A 20,854-nucleotide genomic window follows, 5' to 3' on the forward strand; every position below is an offset into this window, starting at 1 on the left:
AGTTGTCTTCAGTATTACTTCTCTGTTATAAATTATGCTGCTGTGAACATTCCATACAGACATTCTTCATGCCTATTAAGAATGTTTCTCTAAAAGACATTGACAGAAAGTAGAATTGGCAGGTCAGAATGTAGGTACATGTCTAGATCTGTTGGTGGAGCCACTTGGCCCCTACTCAACGGTGAATGAGTGTGTTCTTTTCCCTGTACCTTTACCAACACAGAACATTATCATTTTTTCGTATTTTTTCCCATAGTAAGCAAAGAAAGTGATTTCTGAATTTGGCATTTCCCTGATCCAGTGAAACTGAGCATCTTATCTTATTGATTAGTATTATATATTTAGTCTGTGAGTTGCCTATCTTCTTTCTTTTCTATCATTTTCCAACTTAGAAATTAATGGTAGTAGAAATATTTTGCTTAAGCACTGATAATATTTGGCCAAAGTGGTACTCAGCATAAAGTTTTTCTTCTTAAATTCATTTGTTAAGAACAAGAAAGACTAAAACTAAGCAGGAGAAAGTTTCAGAGAGCAATTAATACAGATAAAAGCAGATACAACAGGTCACCTACTTTATGGTATGCATTTACACTTCAGTTAAACACAGAAAGAAACAAAGCAGAAATGAAATTTTACAAACAAAGCAAAAAGCAGTAGGCTTGATAATTAGAATGAAAACTTGTCTGTTTTTTAAAATATCTCAACATTTCTGATCAAGAAAAGGGGAACACAGCGTTTAGGAATCATATAAGAAATATATGTAACCACAAATTCAGAGATTTTAAAAATTAATAGAAAGAATTAATAAGAATAAATTTTATTTGGCTAGAGTTGCTCCCGTCCTCTTGGAAAGAGTTGTCTGGGTGAGTTATTGAATTAATCACGATGACTAGTTGAGGAAGGGTTCATGTTGGCATTTGGTGCCCAGTGACCAGGAATGCTAAGCATGCAGGACAAACCTTCACAGTGAAGAATCTCCAGAAATGCCAGTTGTGTCTATAGAAATGACAAAAACTGACAGGAGAAAACTTTAATAGATCCATGAAGTGGAAAACCCATCCTCCCTCCCCAATAAAGGCGCTAGACTCAGATGGTTTTATGACAGTTTTATCCAGCTAGATATTCCTCTGTTATTTCAGTTGTTTCAAATGTAGAAAAAGTCTTCTGAAATCTTAATACAAGACTGGCATAGGAGAACAATGCTTCCTGTTTCGTTTAGCACAGTCACTTATTTCTCTCTCGTGTTTAACTCTTTGCCCCCTGAACACTGGGGGCATGGTCCTGCTCAGAGAAACAGTGGACAAGTTTGTTAGTAAATGGGAAGGTAGCCGGGACCTCTAGAAGCCATTGTTCTCTGTGCTGCTTTTCTGCAGCATCCACTGATAGTGCAGTGTTTCGGTCCAGGTGAAGTGGTTACTCAGCTTAGGACAGAGACGCACGATTATCAGAAGACAGTGATACGTGGGAGTCCTTGGCACATGCCACACCTCTGAGGTCTTAAGATGCAGTTCAGTCATTGCTCCTGAGACCTGTGCATTTGGGTCTGTGTGAAGTTCGTGAAGACCTTAATCTTTTTGAAGGGGAGGAAAAATGTTATTTTAGCTTCTCTCTCTACTCCCACATCCACAGCGCTGCCAGTCTCCGAGCCTTTGGGGAATTCTATAGTGTGAAGCTCGGCTTTTCCTTTTGGCAGCTTGGGACTGAGTTTTGTCAGGTGTGCTCTGCACACCTTTTAGTAGAAGGCCCCCTTTAGTAAGACTATGGGAAGAAGGTTGAAGCAAGTACCTGCATTCAGTCAGCCGTCTTAATGTGGAAGTCCAGGCCAGCTTTTCTTGGTAGATTATAGGGAGTGAATTTGGGTGCTTTTCCCAAAGGCAAAAATTGTAAATGAGAGAGTGTGACAGTTAGGCCTCATCTTCAGCAGCTTCCTCTTCTCTCACCCCTCATATCAGAGGAGCCCTATAGTATCTTTTCAATGTATATTTCTGAGTTGGAACAGTTTACTTTTCTTTCCATTATGGAATAAGTTCGAGCTTTGTAAGCCATGCATCCAATAGCTAAGCTATTTTTTCCACCGAATGTATCGACAGCCATTTATTTACATATGTATACATGAGACATATGTAAAATAATCATAAAAGGTCAAAATATGTTAAAGTGGTATAAAAGTAGTTTTAGAATTCAAAAAGGGATAAATTATGTCAGTGTAAGAGATCAGAGATGGCTTTATGAAGGAAGTGCATTTGAGCTGAACCCCAAAATAGAGAATTCTACTTGATGAGCAGAAGTGAGGAAGAAGAGGGCCTTTCCAAGCAGAGGATGTGGCATCAGTAACAGTAAGATGGTGGGAGACGACAGCATGTTTGGATAACGGTAAATAATCCAGTGTGGTTGGAACAAAGGACTGGTCGTCGAATATTGGATCTCAGATGGCGGTCTGTATTCCTCAGACAGTGAAGTGTTGTTGAAACTTTTTGAATGAGGTGACAGGATAGAAACCACACTTTAAGAGCAGTCGTCACGGTGTCCTCAGGGGGTTTGTTCCTGGACACCCTCGCCTCCTTCCCCCTCACATAGCAAAATCCCTGGATGCTCAAATCCCTTATGTAAAATGGCATAGTTTTTTGTATATAAGCTCCATGTAGCTTCCCATATACTTTAAATCATCTGAATTACTCTGATTCCTGATACAGTGTAAACAGTGGTAAGTAGTTGCTGGTCCATAGTAAATTGAAATTTTGCTTTTTGGAACTTTCTGGGACTTTTTTTTCTTTCTGAGGATTTTAGATCTGTGACTGGTTGAATCCACCAGTGCAGAGCCCATGGATATGGAGTGCTGAGTGTATGTGTAATTGTAGAATCTCAGATGCGGTTGGGAGAGACTGGAGTTAGGGACACCTTGAAGTTGAGAGATCTCAAGGAATCTCTTAAAGGAAATTAGAGCTCAGACTAGAGGGATGATAGGAAGTGACTGGAAGGAGAACATGGATAGCAGAGGTTTTAAACAGGTAGCATTAGCAGGATCTTACATTCATCCAAATATGGGTGAATGAGGAGGAGAAGGCATTAAAGATGAGTCTGAGGTTTTGAGCCTGGTTAATTGGGGAAGTATTATGCAACTAACAGAAACAGAGGATTGAAGGAGGGGCACATTTGAGGAAATAAGTCCAATTCCGGATTATGTTAAGTTTGAGGTATTTCAGTTGCCAAAATATCCAGCTAGAAGTATTCCATAAACTCTTGGAAATGTGGGTCTGATGTTCAAGGAAGATGTAATGATTAAAATACAGATTCATGAATCATCCACGTTGAAGTGATAGATAACGTAAGAGAAAATCAGTTGAGGGAAAGAATAGAGAGATTGAAGATGTCAGGAATAGAACTTACATTTAGCGGCAGAGAGGAAAAACATGGGAAGATAGCCAGGATCATGCAGTGTCTTAGAAGCCAGGCTGAACTTCCAAAACCCCCCAAATAACAGTCTGTCTTACATCAGATAGTCCAGAAGTAAGAAGTCTAAAGCTAGGATGGCAGTTCACGGTGGCCAAGGACCTGGTTTCCTTCTACCATCTTACAGTTCAAGACAACTGTTGAAGTTTAAGCTATCAGCCCAGGCCAGAAGGAAGAGAAGAAGGGCACTTTGAAGATGGTTCTCAAAAGTTGCACAAACCACTCACTAACAACCCATGGGCGAGAGCTTGGTCATGTGGCTACACCTAGCCACCGAGATAAGAAATGTAGTCTTTATTAGGTGGTTGTGAGCCAGTCTAAAAAAGTCCCGTGACCAAGGAAGGAGGAGAGAATGGGGGCAACTAGTGAACAGTGTCAAGTGATATAGTAAGAGCTAGAAGGATGAAGACTAGAAAAATCATCGGGCAGTGAGACGGCCTTTGGGGAATCCTAGATGAGAAAATATTGGAGAAGGCAGTGGCGCCCCACTCCAGTACCCTTGCCTGGAAAATCCCACGGACGGAGGAGCCTGGTGGGCTGCAGTCCATGGGGTTGCTAAGAGTCGGGCACGACTGAGCGACTTCACTTTTCACTTTCACGCGTTGGAGAAGGAAATGGCAACCCACTCCAGTGTTCTTGCCTGGAGAATCCCAGGGACGGGGGAGCCTGGTGGGCTGCAGTCCATGGGGTCGCTAAGAGTCGGACACGACTGAGCGACTTCACTTACACTTTTCACTTTCACGTGTTGGGGAAGGAAATGGCAACCCACTCCAGTGTTCTTGCCTGGAGAATCCCAGGGACGGGGGAGCCTGGTGGGCTGCTGTCTATGGGGTTGCACAGAGTCGGACATGACTGAAGCGACTTAGCAGCAGCAGCAGATGAGAAGATATGCTTCTCAAGTGGGAAGAGGTGAAATTATCCCCAGGTTTTGACATGATGTTGAAAATAGTTAAGGAGGCTTGCTCTAAATCATCTAAGTAAATTGGTGCAGTTATCTTCCCATGAGTATAGGCACCAAGGGAAGAGGTGAGGAATTGATCTTACAGAGAAATCATAGTTTTCACGAGGTGAATAAAAGCGTGACTGAGCCTGGTAGTGAGGCTTGTATTTGAATTCCTTCTCTCCCACTTCGTGGTTGGCAGCTTTGAGGAAGCTGTGTAACCTCTTTAAGCCTCAGTCTACGGGTGAAGTAGGGATACAGATTCTTCCCTCATGGTTGTTGTGAATATTAAAAGAGAACATGCTTAGCACAGTGTGTGGCACAGAGGAGCCAGCACCTAATGCTTGGTAGCTATTGGAAGACAGCTGAGTTAAATTGGTAGAGGACTCCGTCAGTTGCTTCTTGAGTATTCAGCAGGGCTCAACATTCCAGCAACTGGAGAAGAGAAAGCAAATGGTTGTGAATAACCAGTACTGGAACTGGCAGAAGATCAAGGGAAACGGAGATGGCAAGTGTGCTATTAAGTCAGGCCTGGTTAAATATCATGGCCGAGTGGAAGCTGATCCAGGCAGAGCTGGTGATGCTGAGCAGGGAAGTGTGAGGGGCCAGAGGTCCAACAACAGCCCGTGAACAGGCTCTTAGGGGAGAGTTTAGGGAAACGAGGGGATGTCAGGTAGTCGGGACCAAGCCTAGTAGAACAGTCCTGAGCCTCATGGCCGAGCTGTGCCTGTGGTCGCTGTCTTGGGAGGACGTGGTTCCTGACCTGAGTGTTCTCCGCCGTGCTGTCACACACAGCTCTGCACTAAACTTGCGAGACGGCTGGACCTGCCCTGGCATTTGAGTTTTATTCTGCCTGGTTCACAGGGCCACTTAGAAGAAACCAGTCTTCTCTGTTGAGCTGGGGAAAAGGAAACCAGACTCGGTGCCGTGTTAGCATGAAGAACAGTTTGGAAACCATTGTAAATGAAAAATGCTAATGATGGCAGCTTCCATTAACTGAACGCTTCTTACGGGCCAGCTGTGCGCTGGGTTCATTTACACTGATTAGGTCATTGCATATCTCCAGACAAATCTTCCGAGTAGAGGCTATTTTTATCCCTGTTTAATAGATGAGGAAGAAAAAGTTAGGTGTTAGAGCTGGCCCTTAAGCCCTAACGTGGCCATATCCAAAGCCTGTTTAACTATGAGGTTAAATCATTTCCCCTGAAGCCCTGCTACTATTCATGTTTTAATGTCACAGAGCTGGAAGGGAACTTAGGTCATCTAATCACAGATTCAAACCATACTAAATCTCAAAGCCTTGGAGAATGCATCCCAGCCATTAATTTTTGAGAGAGACCCAGAGAGGAAAAGTCACGGGGCTGCAGCTCCAGCTTGACTCCCAGTCCAGCTCTTGGTCCATTTCTCTGGTTGTCATGGAACAGTGTGGACTCTCTGTCTGTTTGTCTTGTCAGGTCATGGTCTCCAGCAAATGTCTGGATAACCTACTCAGGACCTTCTTTCCGAGGGAAGCACAGTGACCCTCCAGAAGCATCCCCGTACTTGGGAGTTCCCTGGACACACACAGCTTCTGGCGCTCACCACTGTGACTAAGCGTTTGGAAGGTTCTAATCCTAAGGGCACAAAGAAAGTAGAACAGCCCGGGAAACTGGAGTACCCCAGCCTTCTCCTCTGAGCCTGAGGATTGTTTTAACATAGCAAGTCCTCTCACATGCTGCGTTTTTCAGCCCTCATTTAAACTGGCAGGGGTGACTAGAAATGTGTAAATGTTAAAATGTTATTATTCAGAAACCCTTGAGAATCCCCATGGATCATCATAGTAATTAAAATGCAGCAGAGAAGACCCCTTGGTTCAGCAGCTCACAGAGCAAAAGGAAAATGCACACCCAGAATGAATAAAAATGGAAAGTTGCAGGGACTGGGATTAGCATGCTGGTCTGTCCTGCTATTCAGTGGAGCGGCGGGCCTTGGTGTATGGGGAGAGTGAGGACACAGCCCTCCCCGTGTCCTGTTCCCCCTGCTCCTCTCCTGGAAGGGCAGGTGGAGGAGTGCCATGGGCAGTGGAGGACGAGCATTTGAGGAGCTGTGGAGCTCCCAGGGCGGGAGCACAGTGATTCTCAGTCAAAGGAAGGCCTTGGGCCGAGGGTTCTCTTCTGGAGTCCATGAGCCCTGGGCACAAGGGTCCTGTCTCTGATTTTCTAATTTATTTCCACTTTTTCTGAGGCCTGTTAAGGCCTTTCTTCTCCTTCAGTGTCCAACTCAAAATCTACCTCCTCTGAGAAGCCTCTTGTTTCAAAATTATCACACACTCGTTGCTACTCACTGTACTGTGCATTTGGTTTATACTTTTCTTTAATCTTTGCTTTGAGTTCTAGTTATTTCTTTATACGCTGGTCTCTTCCAATAGCTGGTAGGCTAATGGAGCAGAGGCCGTGTCTTCGTCTTTATATCTTCGGGTGCTCCCTGAAGATGGGTATTTCGCACACGTGTATTGATGGAAGGAGGGATCACAGTGATGGTGCTGGGCCCTGTTTCTCACTGGGCTCAGTACTTCGGCCTTCTGACTGTCTTACCTTTGGTCACCTCCTCCTGTGTCGAGACTTATAAGGATGATGTTTGTACTGGGCATGTGCAGTGTTGTTGACAATCCTTGTGACAACCTGTGAGGAACAGAGAAGTAGTAGTAGGTCTCATCTGTGAACAAAATATGAAGAACAGGTGTTAACATCTGTTTGGAGCTGGCATGTGCCAGGCATTGTCTAAATGCTTCACACATAAAATTCCCATAACAATCCTATGAAATAAGTACTATTAAGATCCCAGAATTATAGATGAGATTGCCAGACACAAAGAAGTTCAGTAATTTGCTTAAGAGCTGGCTTTTGGTGTTGGGGCTTGGGGGAGATCTGGTTTTTGATTGGTGTATTATATTGTTAACACCTTGTTCCTAAGAGACCTAATATTATCCTGACTTTACTGAAGGAAAGGACCATCGAGTAGGTCTTTTCCCACTCATTGTTTTGCCAGGAAATCTAGCTTAGCCTTGGATATAGTATTTTATGGGAAAGAGAGCGCCAGCTTGTTGAGATCCTCAGGTTCTTAGATCTTGACCAGCTGTTCAAATGTCAAGGTGTCTTTTCTTGGAAATTCCTGGGTGAGTCGTGTCACATAAGAATCCCTTCCCCTGATTTCCTCTACTCTGGTGGACTGTGGTTTCTCTAATGGGATTATGACCCTCAGAAATTCCTACTCTTCGCATATTTCCTCCTGCCATAAGGTTCCATTCCTTTTTCCGCCCACTTCCTTCCTCCAGCGTCTGTCTGTTATGGAGCTCTTGGCATGTGTCTCTCTTTCTGCATTGATAGCCGGCATGAGTGCATGGCTTTTGGACAGGGCCTTCATTGTTAGCGATGCCAGCAGCAGTCAGAACATGCTGTATGGCCTGGGTTCCAAGGTCCACCCAGGCAGTGTGAGCCTGGCTGGTTCCCAGTTCTGGACTGGTGTTTTTCTTTTGTTGTTGGACTCCCATCTCCTCAAAAAAGTTGTTAAGTAAGGAGCTGGAAGCTGGTGCCAAGGAAGAGAAGCCTGTTACCAGTGCCCTCTTTCACATTCAGATGCGGTCAGGGGGACACTGCCCCTGGGCCAGAACCTAGAGGAAACTGGCCATTAGGATATGGTCCTGGAGATGGCCAGTTTTCCACTCTGGTTGACTCCCACTTCCCTAGGAATTCCCATTGGCCCGAATCACCATTAGATGCTTATGTGGCCCCACAGTCAGCCTCATGGACAGCTTCATGCACACTGGCAGTTGACTCACGTGGTGTTCATACCCCAAAAGTCAGGGCTTCCTGAGGCCTGAATGAAGCCATGCAGAACTCCATGTACGCAGGACTTCTTCCCTGGAGATACGATCCAGGCTGTTCAGGGCTTATTCAGTGCTCTGGACTTGACGTTTGGGGTTTGGGGTGTGAAATTCTCAAAGCAGTCAAGAGTAGAGGAAGGACAGGCCAGAGTTCATGCTTCTGGGCTCCTGTGGGTGAGTCATCAGATCTGCGGACTGGAGTTCCTTGGCCGCCCCTCCACGGCCTCTGCAGACCTGCCAAAAGCCGAGCCAGCTGTAGAGACCAAACTGTCCTTCGGGTGGGGTGGGGTGCATGGAGCCATATCCCTGCTCAGACCTCAGGGTGACAGGCTCAACGTTTGGAGAGCTGGTTATCGGGGTCCTTCCTGAAATGTGGGCCTAGCACTGTGGGACCCTGGCGTCGGGCTTGGGCAGTGCAGGGTTGTGTGTGGGCAGTGCGGCCCTCCTCACCTGACAGCCTTGGGACTGCAGGCCTGCTGATGAAGGAGGGTGTGCTGTGCAGGCAGGCCTGAGAGAGGCCTCCAGTGGGGCTCTGCCAACCCCGAGGGAAAGTGTGCCGTCGCAGTGTGGTGAAGACGTGCCTTCTCATCACTATCAGCACATAAAAGGGATTTTTAAGGACCATGCAGGCAACCTGCTTATTTTAGATCTTGAAGCCCAGCAAGATGAGATCGCTGCCAAGGCCACACAACGAGAGAGCAGATAGCAGGACCAGAGCCAGGTGTGCCGACGCTTGGGTCCCCCCCACCTCTCCAGACCAACCACCGGAGGCTAAGGGCCTTAGATTTCTCATCTGTAAAAATAGTTGAGCTTGACCCTTTGGGTTCCAAGAACCTCTGATCTCATGAACAGTTTGGAGAGCTTTGTACAGACTAGAGAATCATTTGGTGTCGGTACCGTACATTTCCACTTACCGAGAAAGTCAGGTTGGACATTAGCCGTGGAGTGTGAACTAGTGCTCAGCACAGGGTTGTCATCTGCCCTGCCGATGTGGGTTAAAATCGCTAGTAGGTCTGAGTTCGTGCAGGGAGAACCTGTTCGGTGCCCTGGCACGATACTGTTGTTGGACTCTGATTTGGTCAATTATTTATGCTACCTCAGGGCAGAGGTATTTGGTCCCTCAGGGAAGCATACAGTAGTGGCTGGCCTCGCGAGCTGGTAGTGTCGGGTTTCCGGGATGTTAGGGCCGTCTCAGGAGCACGGCACACGTCTCGGCACTGACAAATCAGACCCTTTTGATTTCAGTGGACCAGCTAAGGTTAAACTTAAACAAATAGGAGCAGCTGGGAGGCTTTGCAAAGAGTGAGATGTGCACATTCTCAAAAAAAAAAAAAAAATCTGTGTTCCCTGAGGAAGGAAGGATGAGGCGTGGAACTCTGGATCGCCGCCCCCCACCCCCCCCCCAACCCGAATCTGAGGAAGGAAGCAGTTATTTCTCTGCTAGTTTGTTGTGCACTTTCGGTTAAGGAATTCCAGAAGTCGCAGGTTGTGGATCATGACTTCCATCACCCCCCCCCCCCCCCCCCCCCCCCCCCTCCCCCCGCCCCCAAACTGTTGCTGCTTGCCAGAGGAAGGGAGGGCGGGTGGCTCTAAATAACACTTTGGCCTTTATGGAAATGTATCAGATGTTCCAGGAGTGAGTCTCGCTTGCTCGTGCTTGCTTGCTGGCGCACTCTCTCTCCCTCCCTCTCACTTTTATTCCGAGTTCACTCCTTCTCTCCTCACTTGTGTCCTTTCTGTAGGATATAGTTAGCACCTCCTGTCGCCTTATATAGCAAGGTCTGGTCGTTAATGTTAACAGAAATCTAACAACAAGGAAGGCTGCCAGATAGCATTAATCAGGCCAGTGTTTGGAATTTCATAAATGCTCTGACTTTGGGTACAAATTGGACATTAAGAACAATACGAAACTGTGTTTGCTGACTTCCTCTCTCCTCTTCTCTCCCTCTGCCTGCTCCCCAGCCATCCAGCTTCTCTCCCTTTTCCCCTGCTTCTGAATTCCTCTGCTCAGCCGTGTGCTCGCTGCATTGGAACTTTGTTGGTTTTTGCCGCGTTTAATTTTGTTATTTCTCTGTGTCTCCGTCCACTCCAAGACCACAGGCGGAGCAGTGGTGGCCGAAGCCAGGACTCTGCGGAGGGGCAGGACGGGCAGGTCCCGGAGCAGTTCTCAGGTCTCCTCCACGGCTCCTCCCCAGTGTGTGAGGCGGGGCAGGACCCTCTCCAGCTGCTCCCTGCCCCTGGCCAGAACCATCGAGAAGGGTCCCCCGCGCAGGGTGCCTGCCCCGAGGAGATGCAGCTGGAGCAGACAGGCAGGCGTGCGTCCGGAGCCTCCCTGCCCCGCGTGCTGGACCAGAGTAGGAGAGTGGGCCACCCAGCAAGCCTGCCCCCCGCCCACAGCCAGACGCACCCCAAAACTGTGATGCGCACAGCCTTTCCACGCCCTGGGGGCGCTGAGGAGGAAGGTGACCTGAGCGGGGCCAGGAGCCGAGCCCCTCCCACCAGCAGACCCAAGGCTGAGCTCAAACTCAGCCGCAGCTTGTCCAAGTCTGACTCTGATCTCCTGACCTGCTCCCCCACGGAGGACGCCACGATGGGGAGCCGGAGTGAGTCCCTGTCCAACTGCAGCATTGGGAAGAAGAGGCTGGAGAAGTCGCCCTCCTTCGCCTCCGAGTGGGACGAGGTAAGGCTGTGTGTTGTCTTGGGGAAGAGTGCCAGGCTGGCCAAGCCTCCGTGCTCACCCGGGTGCCGATGCCCAGGACCAGCATATGGGCTGCGGCTGCCGGCTTCCTTCACACTTCCACCAGAGTGTTTCCGACAGCTGGGAGGGGGCAGGTGCCCTGGAGCCAGGACAAGGGTCTTCGTGCCTGCGTGGCAGAGGACCAGTCCACTTACGGTTAATCTGCAGGGCGGAGGCCCAGCAGAGCAGGACTGAGGAAGAAGCAGTTCCTAGAAGTGACATGGTGTTTGGAAATATTTGGATCCCATCGGCCTAACTGAGGGAGCCAGGCTCACCCTGAAGATGCTGCAGAAGAAGTAGAGGACTTCCTGTGAGCCTTCAGGAGGAAGAGGGGAGATGCAGGGCTAGGGGGATGGGGCGTTGGGAGAAGCTGCTGAAAGGGGACCAGAGGGGGATTTTCTGTTTCCCACCGCGTGTGATTCTCCTGTTTTTCCCAGGAAGACCACATGCTCTCCCGGCAGAACCTTCTGCCCATCCCACATTCCTGGGTTGGTGGGGCAGAGGGCTAGGTGGTTCAGGAAACAGAGTGATTTGTGAGGAGAACACATTTGGAATCTGAGGCCCAGGTTCCTTTCAGAGCCATTGTTACAGAATAGAAATATGTGCCCAAGTATTTTGCAATGACCTGTGACATGTCTTCCTGGGCAGAAGAATGTGTTTCTCAAAGCTTGGTAAACATGCAGGGAATGTTCAAGTACTACCCTCTCAGGCTTCTAGCTGAGAGGAAGCTGACTTTGAAGCGGACTGGATCTGTCTCCCCGGAACATTTTCACAAGATGAATTTAGCTCTCGAAGAGGAGGGGACCACTGCAGCTGGCATGTCCATTTGAACATTCTGTAGACTAAATGCCCTACCCAGCCCATCCGGGTTGCAGCTGTAAAAGTTATGTAAACCAAAGCTAATCCCATTCCCAGTATGGGAACAGGGCGGGGCCAATTCCTCCAGCACTCATCTCCAGATAAGATGAGGTTTAGGACTCTGTTTAGTCAGGGACAGGAAGATCCTGTGCCAGAGAATATCTTCACTGTTTAGCAAACCAGGATTTGGTGGTGAGCCTGTGCCTGATGCCAGGCCACTTAAGAAAAGGGAGCTGGTATCCGAGAGCACCTGTGCCCGAGATGGCACACGGGAGAGCAGAGGTTTGTAGGGACATGTGCTCTACCTTTGTTTTCAAAACAGAGTTTTTCTAACTTACAGTCCAGTATAGGATAAGGCAGCTTAAGAGTAAGAGGCAGTATTCTCTGAAGCGGCAGGAGAAATAACAGAGAAAAACATCAGTGGCAGTGGGGTGGGCAGAGATGAGGCGTATGAGAGGGCGGACAGAGGGCTTCAGGAAAGATCACAGAGAAGTGGGGCTGGACATGGAATTCAAGAGCCAGGTGTTCTGGTTAGAACCAGATTGGAGCCATGGGATGGAGAAAGGACATGGAGGCAGAGAGAGCAGGTGAGCGAGCGCGAGCGTCTGGGGGAGCTTCGGTCACGTGGCTCCTGTAGCGTGCAGAGTCTGTAGGGAGAGGAAGAAGGAAGGGCAGAAGGTGAGGCTGGGACCAGGGAGTGAGAGGGCTCTGCCGTGAGGCTGAGAGGTGAGGGAGTGATGGGCTGCCACGGCAGTGTCTCAGAGTTCTTCACACGGGCTGCTGGACCAGCCCGGTGAATCACCCCCTCTTTATGTCTCACCCTGAGTACATCCTCCATCCCAAGCGGTCAGCAGTGCTGGACGATTCTTCACAGACTGTCCAGGCCCTGTTGGTGTGCCGCACTGCCAGGCAGTGTTACGGGCTCCACCATTTCCTCCTGGAAGAGAAACATACAATCACCGAGGCACAGCCAGGCTTACTTGAAGTTGCCTGTTGGGTCTCCTTACATCCTAATGAAAGGAGGTGCATACGCTGATACTGTCTTGGTGGGTAGAGATTGCTAGTGGATACAGGGAACCCAGGGACTCCTGGGCCAGGCTGTGGTGAGGCTAACCACCAGAAGGACTGTTACATTTTAAGTCTGAAAAAACTAAAGGCAATTGAGGTCTTGTTGGAAAGCATTCAGAAGATGAAGCTGTGCTTGCATAGTAAACATTAACAGAGTGCTTTATGTTTAACCCTTCAGTATTGTTTTGAGCCATATTATACTTGGTTTGGGGGGATAGCTCTATCTAAAGAGAAACTTGAAGAGAGTTTCCCACCCTGTTTGGCCCTAAATGCAGGGCTTGGCAGACTTCCCTAGAGCAGGGCATTAAGTAATGGTTGCTCGCCACCCACCCTGACCCCTGCCTGAAGGCTGCTTTCCTGTATCCTGTGCTTGACAGTTTTATTTTCTTTGTTGTCATTAGCTCTAAGGGGTCGGGAAGGCTGCCCTGAAGGAGCTTGGGCCCAGCTCAGCTCTTCACCAAGGGGACCAGGAGGAAGAGGGAGGTTCTGGGGCAGGGTGCTGCGACCCCAGCACAGACAGGGTTGCCTGTGGGTCGGCCGGGCTGATCCTGGAAGGCAGCACAGGGCAGCTCAGGGGCCCCGCTCCGGAGTCAGTAGACCTGGCTCCATGAACTTCACCTCCATGTGGGAGGCTCCAGGAAGCCTCGGAGTGGTTACCCTCATTTGTGAAACAGAGGCGGTCAAATCTGTGTTTCAGAGGTGTTTTTACCAATTAGATACGTTTCAGAACTCAGCACAGTTCGCAGTAGGCATAAAGTGTTGCGTGAATGGTAGATATTAATACTATTATTGTGCCTGCAGCTTTGGAGGGAGAGAACTGGGGCCTGGAGCATCTTCAGAACTTGAGAAAGGCAGAGCTTTGGAGGAAGGGTCAGTGGAGACTAGGAAGTTCAAGTGCTTCAGCCTCCTGCCTGACTCTGCCCTACCCAAGACAGAAGAGCCCGCCCCGCCTGGGAGAGCAGGGCAGGTGCCCCACACTGTCCTTTGAGAAATTAGCGAGCTTTTCTGCCTGATTCCCTGGGAGTAGAGGGTAGAGAGCAATCCGCAGCCTCTCCCCTTTATTGTTCTGGTGTCGCTTCTGCGTCCGGGCCTGTGTGGCCGCGTGATCGGCTGGGTGTGGGAGTAGTGTCCACTGGGCATGTGCACAGTGGACGGCCCCTGTTTTCACATGCAGCCTGTTCCTCTCAGGTGTTACTGTGGGCCCTATCGATCGCCCTGGACCGAGGATTCTGGAAGTTAGCCTGGTTAAGGGCAACCTCTGAGACAGTGGACACTAGTGATGCTTGTATTCTCCCTATTTTCTGTTGTGTTTACTAATGAGAGTTTGCTTTGAAGAGTGCTCAGGCTAAGAGGCGCTCTAAATCCCAGCTTCAGTAGACACTTGCTGTGTTCTCCAGTCAAATCAGCACCTTCTTTGTCTTAATGATCCCTTGCGGCATCATAGAAGGTAAACTGAGAGGCTGAAGATAAATAAACTGTAAAATATATAGATAGGGAGTGGGAAAATCACCTTCCGCTCTCTACATAGTCAGTCTCTGTTAATGTTTGATATATATCTAAATTTGAGATCTTAGTACATTTGCTGGTTTATAATTTGCTTTTCCTACCTAATTGCTTCGTATCGGGGATGGCTTGCTGGGACCGTGTCAGTAAGATCGGATTCAGGTCCTCATTCTGAAAAGCACAGTATCCTGTCTCTGCTTATATCATCAGGTTAGTTAGTTCGTTCTTCTAGCTGTTCTCTGGTTGTTAGACGTGGTGCGTGGCATCTTCCGTCTGCCCTTCAGTGTGTTCCCCACCCTCCCTACCTGCCTGTGTGCCGCCGGAGGCCCACCCTTGTGAACTGCATCACTCGGCCAAGGAAATCTTGGATTGGCTGGGTTGCTCGACTGAAGCCCCCCAGCCCTGTGACATTCCTCCCCCAGACCCTCTAGGTCTGGGGCTCCACCCTTGTTCCTCTCTCTGTCCCCAACACAAACCTGTACCAGTAATCCCTTTATTTAGCTCCTTCAGTTCCCCAGTTGGAATGTGCCTTCTTGTTCTTGCAGGGACCATGAGTGATATGAGCGTTTCTAGCACGGTGTCTGTCAAGTCTAAACAACCATAGACGGCTGTGTGCGGGAGCAGTCAGCAGGGCTCTTGCATGTAAATTGTAAATTAATCTTCATTTGCAGATGAACCAGAAGGCGTGGATGTTCAGGGTGCTGGGAAGCAGGAGAGATTCATCATTTAACTGGAAGCATTTCCCGCTTCCAGCTCTAGGGAAGAAACCTGTTCTCCTTCCACACGGTTGGCAGTGTCGACAGCATCTCGGTTCCCTAGATGTGTTTTAATCCTGTGTCGCTGCACTGCACACTGTGCCCATAGGCACGCGCGCGCACACACACACAGACATACACACACACACAGACACACACACACACACACACACACATGGCAGTAGCAATTGGTGTCTGGTCAGATAGTAGTTTGGTCAGATAAAAAGTCCTAAGGGATCAGATAGGTCTCACTCATACCTGCCTTTGAATGGGATTGAAGCTCTGGAAAGGAAAAGCCACAGAAGGCCGCTTGTCTACTTAGCATAAACATTTGAGTCATTTAGAACTTAGCTAAAGGCTTTAGTGATGAATCTGTGTTTCATAATCAGCTTTCATCAACATTAAACTAGTGAGAGATGGGTGAAGAACAGGGACATGCTTTGCATACATTTTGTGCAAACAGAGTAATCTCTGGCCACGGGTTTGGGGAGTGTCCTGGTTTTGACCGAAATGGTAGCTGCAGGGACCTTGAGTCCCTCCACATGGAGTGAAGGGGCAGCAGCCAGGAGGGCACCCTCCCAGGCCAGGTCCTAGATGCTTCTCCAGCAGGCTCTCCAGTTGGAGGCATGATGTCATCGAGAGAAATGCTGATTGGTTCAACTCCACCGAGGCTGTGCTTGCTTTTAACCCTTGAGGGTCAGGTGTGCAAGAAAATACCTTAGATCTTAAACCCAGAGATTTGGGCTTGAGTTTCCACTGACCATGGCTGAACTTCCCACACCACTGTTCTGCAGTGTGTATTGTTCTTTATTATGTAAACAAGCCCTTTCTGCTGAGCACAGCCCTCCCACTCGAAACAAGAATGTGACCCTCCTACCTCTGGGGACAGATTGGAGCCTGGAGTGACTATTTACGTTGCTTCTAGGTTTATTCAGGAGACACAACTTTTATCCTAGAACCTCAACATTCACCTTTGGTTTTAAGTGGTCTGGTAGGATGGAGGGTGTTTTTGTTTTCCTATTTTAAAAATAAGCTCATTTATTGAATAGTAGTATTAGTGTTAGTCGCTCAGTTGTGTCTGACTCTTTGTGACCCCATGGACTGTGGCCCACCAGGCTCCTCTGTCCATGGGGATTCTCCAGGCAAGAATACTGGAGTGGATTGCCATTCCCTTCTCCAGAGGATCTTTCCAACCCAGGGATCGAACCTAGGTCTCCTGCATTGCGGGCAGATTCTTTACCATCTGAGCTACAGGGTATAGAGTCCTGTGTAAACAGTTTTGACCTTTTTGTCTGACAAATCCACGTGACTTTCTTAGTCTAGATTAAATATATATGTAAATATGGGCATCTCTGTGGCCTGGTGCATTGTGAATAAGCCAGAGCTGGTCCTGGCTCTGCAGTAGGCCAGTGATGAGAAGATCAGTGTGACCACCCCTGCCTGCATCTCCGGGTTTCCTCGTTGCTGTTTTTCCTATCTTTTTACTTATTCTGCCCTTTATTTTCTTTTACTTACTTACTTACTTCTGGCTTCCCTGGGTCTTAGTTGCTGTGAGTGGGTGTTCTTAAGTTACGGTGAGCAGGGGCTGCTCTCTACTTGCAGTGACTCTGGTGGCTTCTCTCTCATGGCTGAGCACGGACTCTGGGGTGAGGGCTCGGTAGTTGTGGCTCAAGGGCTTAGTGACACCGCAACACGTGGGATCTTAGTTTCCCAGCGAGGGAGCAAACCCGTGTCCCCTGCATTGGCAGGTAGATTCCTAGCCACTGGACCACCAGGGAAATTCCGCTTCTTGATTTTTCTCTCTCTTTTTTTTTTCACCCCTTTGCTCTTTCTCTCATTTTCATCTGTGCTCTTTCCTGTCTTTTTACTTTCTTCCTCTTTTTTCTTTTCCTCTTCGTTCTTATTTTTACTGGTAGAATCAAGGAGAGGCTTTGCTAACAGCCTTTCATTCTCACCCTTCTCCGCCCGGGGTTTTCTATTTTTTGTTAAATATTTTTATATTCTGCAGAGCATCTTACTACTCGTGGAATAGGCTTTTTATTTATATAGACTCTGGGAAAACAGTGTGGACTGCACGTGGACTTCCTTTGAAATCTGTGACCTTCAGCAATGACACAGAGCTCTTTTCTGGATGCCACTGTTGTGCTCTCGCCCTCAGAGATGTGATCCTGTCTCTGCTCTGTGTTTTCATGGAACACTGCCCGACCCGCCTGGGGCTCCTTTACTTTCCTTTGTCCTGCTTTCTTCCCCAGCGATGTCCCATTTTGGTGCCCCCAGGGGAGTAGCCAGTGGGAAACAGGAGCGCTTGTGGCCTGGGCAGGGCCACGATGCTGAGGACTCTACCCCAGGCATTCTGCTCTGTCCTGCTCAGGAGCTCGGATGAGCCAGTCTTTGCGCCACAGGGCCCACCTGTCCATAACTCAGAGCGGCCTGTTTATCTCTCTGGACAGGTGGAAACTGCCTGAGTTCACTAGGAGCCTGCAAATGACAATTTGTCTGACAGTCTGTCCTTGCCTGCCCTGATTTAAACAACCAGGAAGCCATTGTAAACTCAGTGGAAGTGGTGTGGTTTGTATAAATGTTCTAGTTCCTTTCTGCTTCGGAGCTATTTTCAACAGACCCTCCAAAGAAAACCAGGGCGGTGCCTTGTGTCTGCTGTGCGTTTGGGCATGCCATCCTGGGGTCTGCTGCTGGGCGAATAGCTCTGTGCTGGCTCGTAGGACCGGAGAGAACAGCCATTCTGACAGGTGTGAGGTGACAGCGCATTATGGCTTTGATTTGCATTTCCAAGTTGCTTAATGATGTAGAGCATCTTTTCATGTACCTGTTGGCCACTTGTTTGTCTTCTTTATTCATTTTTGGCCTTGCTGGGTCTTTGTTGTTGCACACGGGCTTTTTCTAGTTGCGGTGGGCAGGGCCTACTCTCTCGTTGCAGTGTGTGGTTTTCTCATTGCAATAGCTTCTCTTGTTGTGCAGCCCAGACTCTAGGCATGCAGGCTTCAGTAGTTGTGGCACTTAGGTTCAGTACTTGTGGCGCTCGGGCTTAGCTGCCCCATGGCATGTGGAATCTTGGACCAGGGATTGAACTGGTATTCCCTGCATTGCAAGGTGGATTCTAAACCACTGGACCACCAGGGAAGCCCTGATTGCCTAATTTAGAAAAATGTCTATTTAGGTCCTTTGCCCATTTAAAAATTATTATATACATATATATATTTACTACTGAGTTGAATTCCTTGTATGTTTTGGATATTAACTCCTTATTTGGATACGTGGTTTACAAATGTTTTCTCCCATTCCATTGGTTATCTTTTCATTTTGTTACTGATTTCCTTTGCTTGTGCAGATGCTTTTTAATTTGATGCAGTCCTACTTGCTTATTTTCGCTTCTGTTGCCTTTTGCTTTTGGTGTCAAATCCAAAAAATGGCTGCCAAGACCAAGCATCCTAGTGATTTTTATAGCAACTATTTGATCTTGTCCACTATTGGATTGAGTTTTCCAAATGAGGAAACTAAAGTTTGCAAGCTGAAATGACTTGCCTAAGATGTTGGTGTTGTTAAATGAGGGAGACCAGTTGGAGCTTCTAAATCTTAATGAGATTGTAGTTATTAATAGCATATAGGTGAGTTGAATTTTCATTTTAGTATTAATTAGCAGTTACTTTTCAGTTCTTATTTAACCCCAGTTTATTGCAGCCCTATTTTACTTTTCTCCCTAACTCCAGAAAAAGAATTTTTTTTTTTTTGGTCTAGGTATATAAAGGAAAGACCCCGGTTAGGGTCTGTGAGTTCCACCGCATCAGTTCTGGATCGCGCACACTGTCCTGCCTAGCAGTTCTGCAGATATTTGACACTGAGATTCTGTCCTCCCACCCTCAGACCTTCTCATTTCCTTGCCAGGAAATCCAGCCCCTTCTCCCTCAGCTCGGGTGGTGGTTCTCACACCGCTTCCGCCCCAGCTCTTCTCTGGCTGCGTTTAGGTCTCAGGTCCTCTCAGAGTCGTAGGACATCACCACAGACTGCCTTATATATTCTGATGGAGTTTTACTTGTCACATACCACCCGGTAACACCTCATCAAGGAGTCTGATGAACCTACCCTCCTGAAAAATCACAGGAACCCGTTGTCAGTGAACCCAAATCCAGGGCTGTGTGTGTGAGAGCCCCTTCTTCCGCCTTAGGAGGCCATACAGAGAGCTGCTCTGTGAGGTGACTGACGGCTCCGGGTTGCCTTGTGAAGCTTCTGCCCGCGCTCCCCACCTGAGGCAGAGTTCAGCCTCTCCCCCGTTGTGCTTTTTGGCAAAATCAGTGTAGGTCTTTCCCCTGGCATGGAGGTGTGACTGTACCTGCTCTCCTCCTGACAGGCGAGGGGCTGCCTGGCCCCTGAGGCCTTCTCAGGCAGTGTGTAGCGTCTGTAGGCCTCTCACTGTGGCCTTATTTAGAGGTAGAGATGATTTTGTAGCAGTTCTTTTTTTTTTTTTAAGCAACAGGATGTATGAGGTTTGGGGAAGCCTGTGTGGTGTGAATTGCCCCATGCCCGGCTCTGTAAAGGCTGTCTCAACCCCTCATGTGCCCTTGACTCCGAGTGCTTCCTCCCCTCCCCACCCTGTGTCAGTCACCAAGGTTTTCTCTCAGAATCTCCTCCTTCCTCTCCATCCCCACCTTCCTGATGTCAGCTCAACAGCCGCCACCTCAGTGTTCTGCTTTGCCCTGGGCTTCTCCTCTAGTCCATGTTACTTGTCACTGCCTTGACATGGTCCTAAATATTTTGTATCATCTCCCCTGACTAAGAACCTCCCCGGTGCCCTATTGCTATAGCACAAAGTTGAAATTTCTCAGCCTGGATTCATGGTTCTGCAGAGAATAACCCAATTCCAGCTTCTGCACATGGCTTTCTGTCTCATCTTGCACTCCATTTTTCTGGTTCCCATCAATTCCTTTACCCACTGTTTTCCTCTACACTTTGTCCCTGTTGGAATGCTGTTCTCCGTTTCTTGTTGAAATTCCAAAAGCTTGTTCATTCATTCACAGTTATTGAGAGCCTGCTGTGTGCTCATTGTTCTAGGCCCTGGGCATAGTAGAGAAGTGAAATAGTAAACAAAATAGATAGACCCAGCTTTTGAGAGATTACAGTCAAAAGGAAGAGATTATATTAAACAAGTACAAACAAAGATAAGTGCTCTTGGAAGTACTGTGAGAGGTGGAAGGTGGGGAACGGGGCTCAGTTTAGATCAGTGAGGACAGGACCCCAGTCAAGGAGAGGAGGGCAAGCCTCTGTTGGTCCCAGAACCTGCCCCCCCACAGCCCGGGAGTGCAGAGGCCTCTCACTGGACACTCTTTCCTCAGGCACTGATCTGCCACACTGGTCATTGCTGATCTTGTCTTTTTGTGCATGGTCTGTTTCCCTAACCAGATTAGAGACGTTTCAAGGATAGTAATCACAGTTCATTTTACAAAAGGGACACTTAGAAATGTGTCAGTGGTCAAGGACCTTGGAAAGATGTCAGAGGTCCTGAGTCTAAGGACTCAACGTTTGGATGGCTGAGGACCTTTCCAGGCTTGAGCAGAGAGAGCTTTCTTTTTGTTCCTGAGGGAGATAGAATAATTAAGTCCTTCTCCAGCTCACCCTTCTATCTTTTTTTTTTCACCCTTCAATCTTGAATTTTATTTTCTTACTCATTC

General features: G+C 48.2%; 1 protein-coding gene across 9 annotated transcripts in view; it reads left to right on the forward strand.

The window, feature by feature from the left end:
• The window catches only part of ANKS1A (ankyrin repeat and sterile alpha motif domain containing 1A), a 171,947-nt gene that overhangs the window by 98,150 nt on the left and 52,943 nt on the right, over positions 1-20,854 (forward strand). For all 9 annotated transcript variants that reach the window (XM_042237560.2, XM_042237561.2, XM_027958432.3 and 6 more), the window contains one exon: positions 10,346-10,932. In XM_042237560.2, coding sequence (XP_042093494.1) covers positions 10,346-10,932 — 587 coding nt within the window. The remainder of the gene's footprint in view (positions 1-10,345; positions 10,933-20,854) is intronic.

The sequence above is a fragment of the Ovis aries genome, chromosome 20 (assembly GCF_016772045.2).
Source record: "Ovis aries strain OAR_USU_Benz2616 breed Rambouillet chromosome 20, ARS-UI_Ramb_v3.0, whole genome shotgun sequence".
Classification (NCBI taxonomy): Eukaryota; Metazoa; Chordata; class Mammalia; order Artiodactyla; family Bovidae; genus Ovis; species Ovis aries.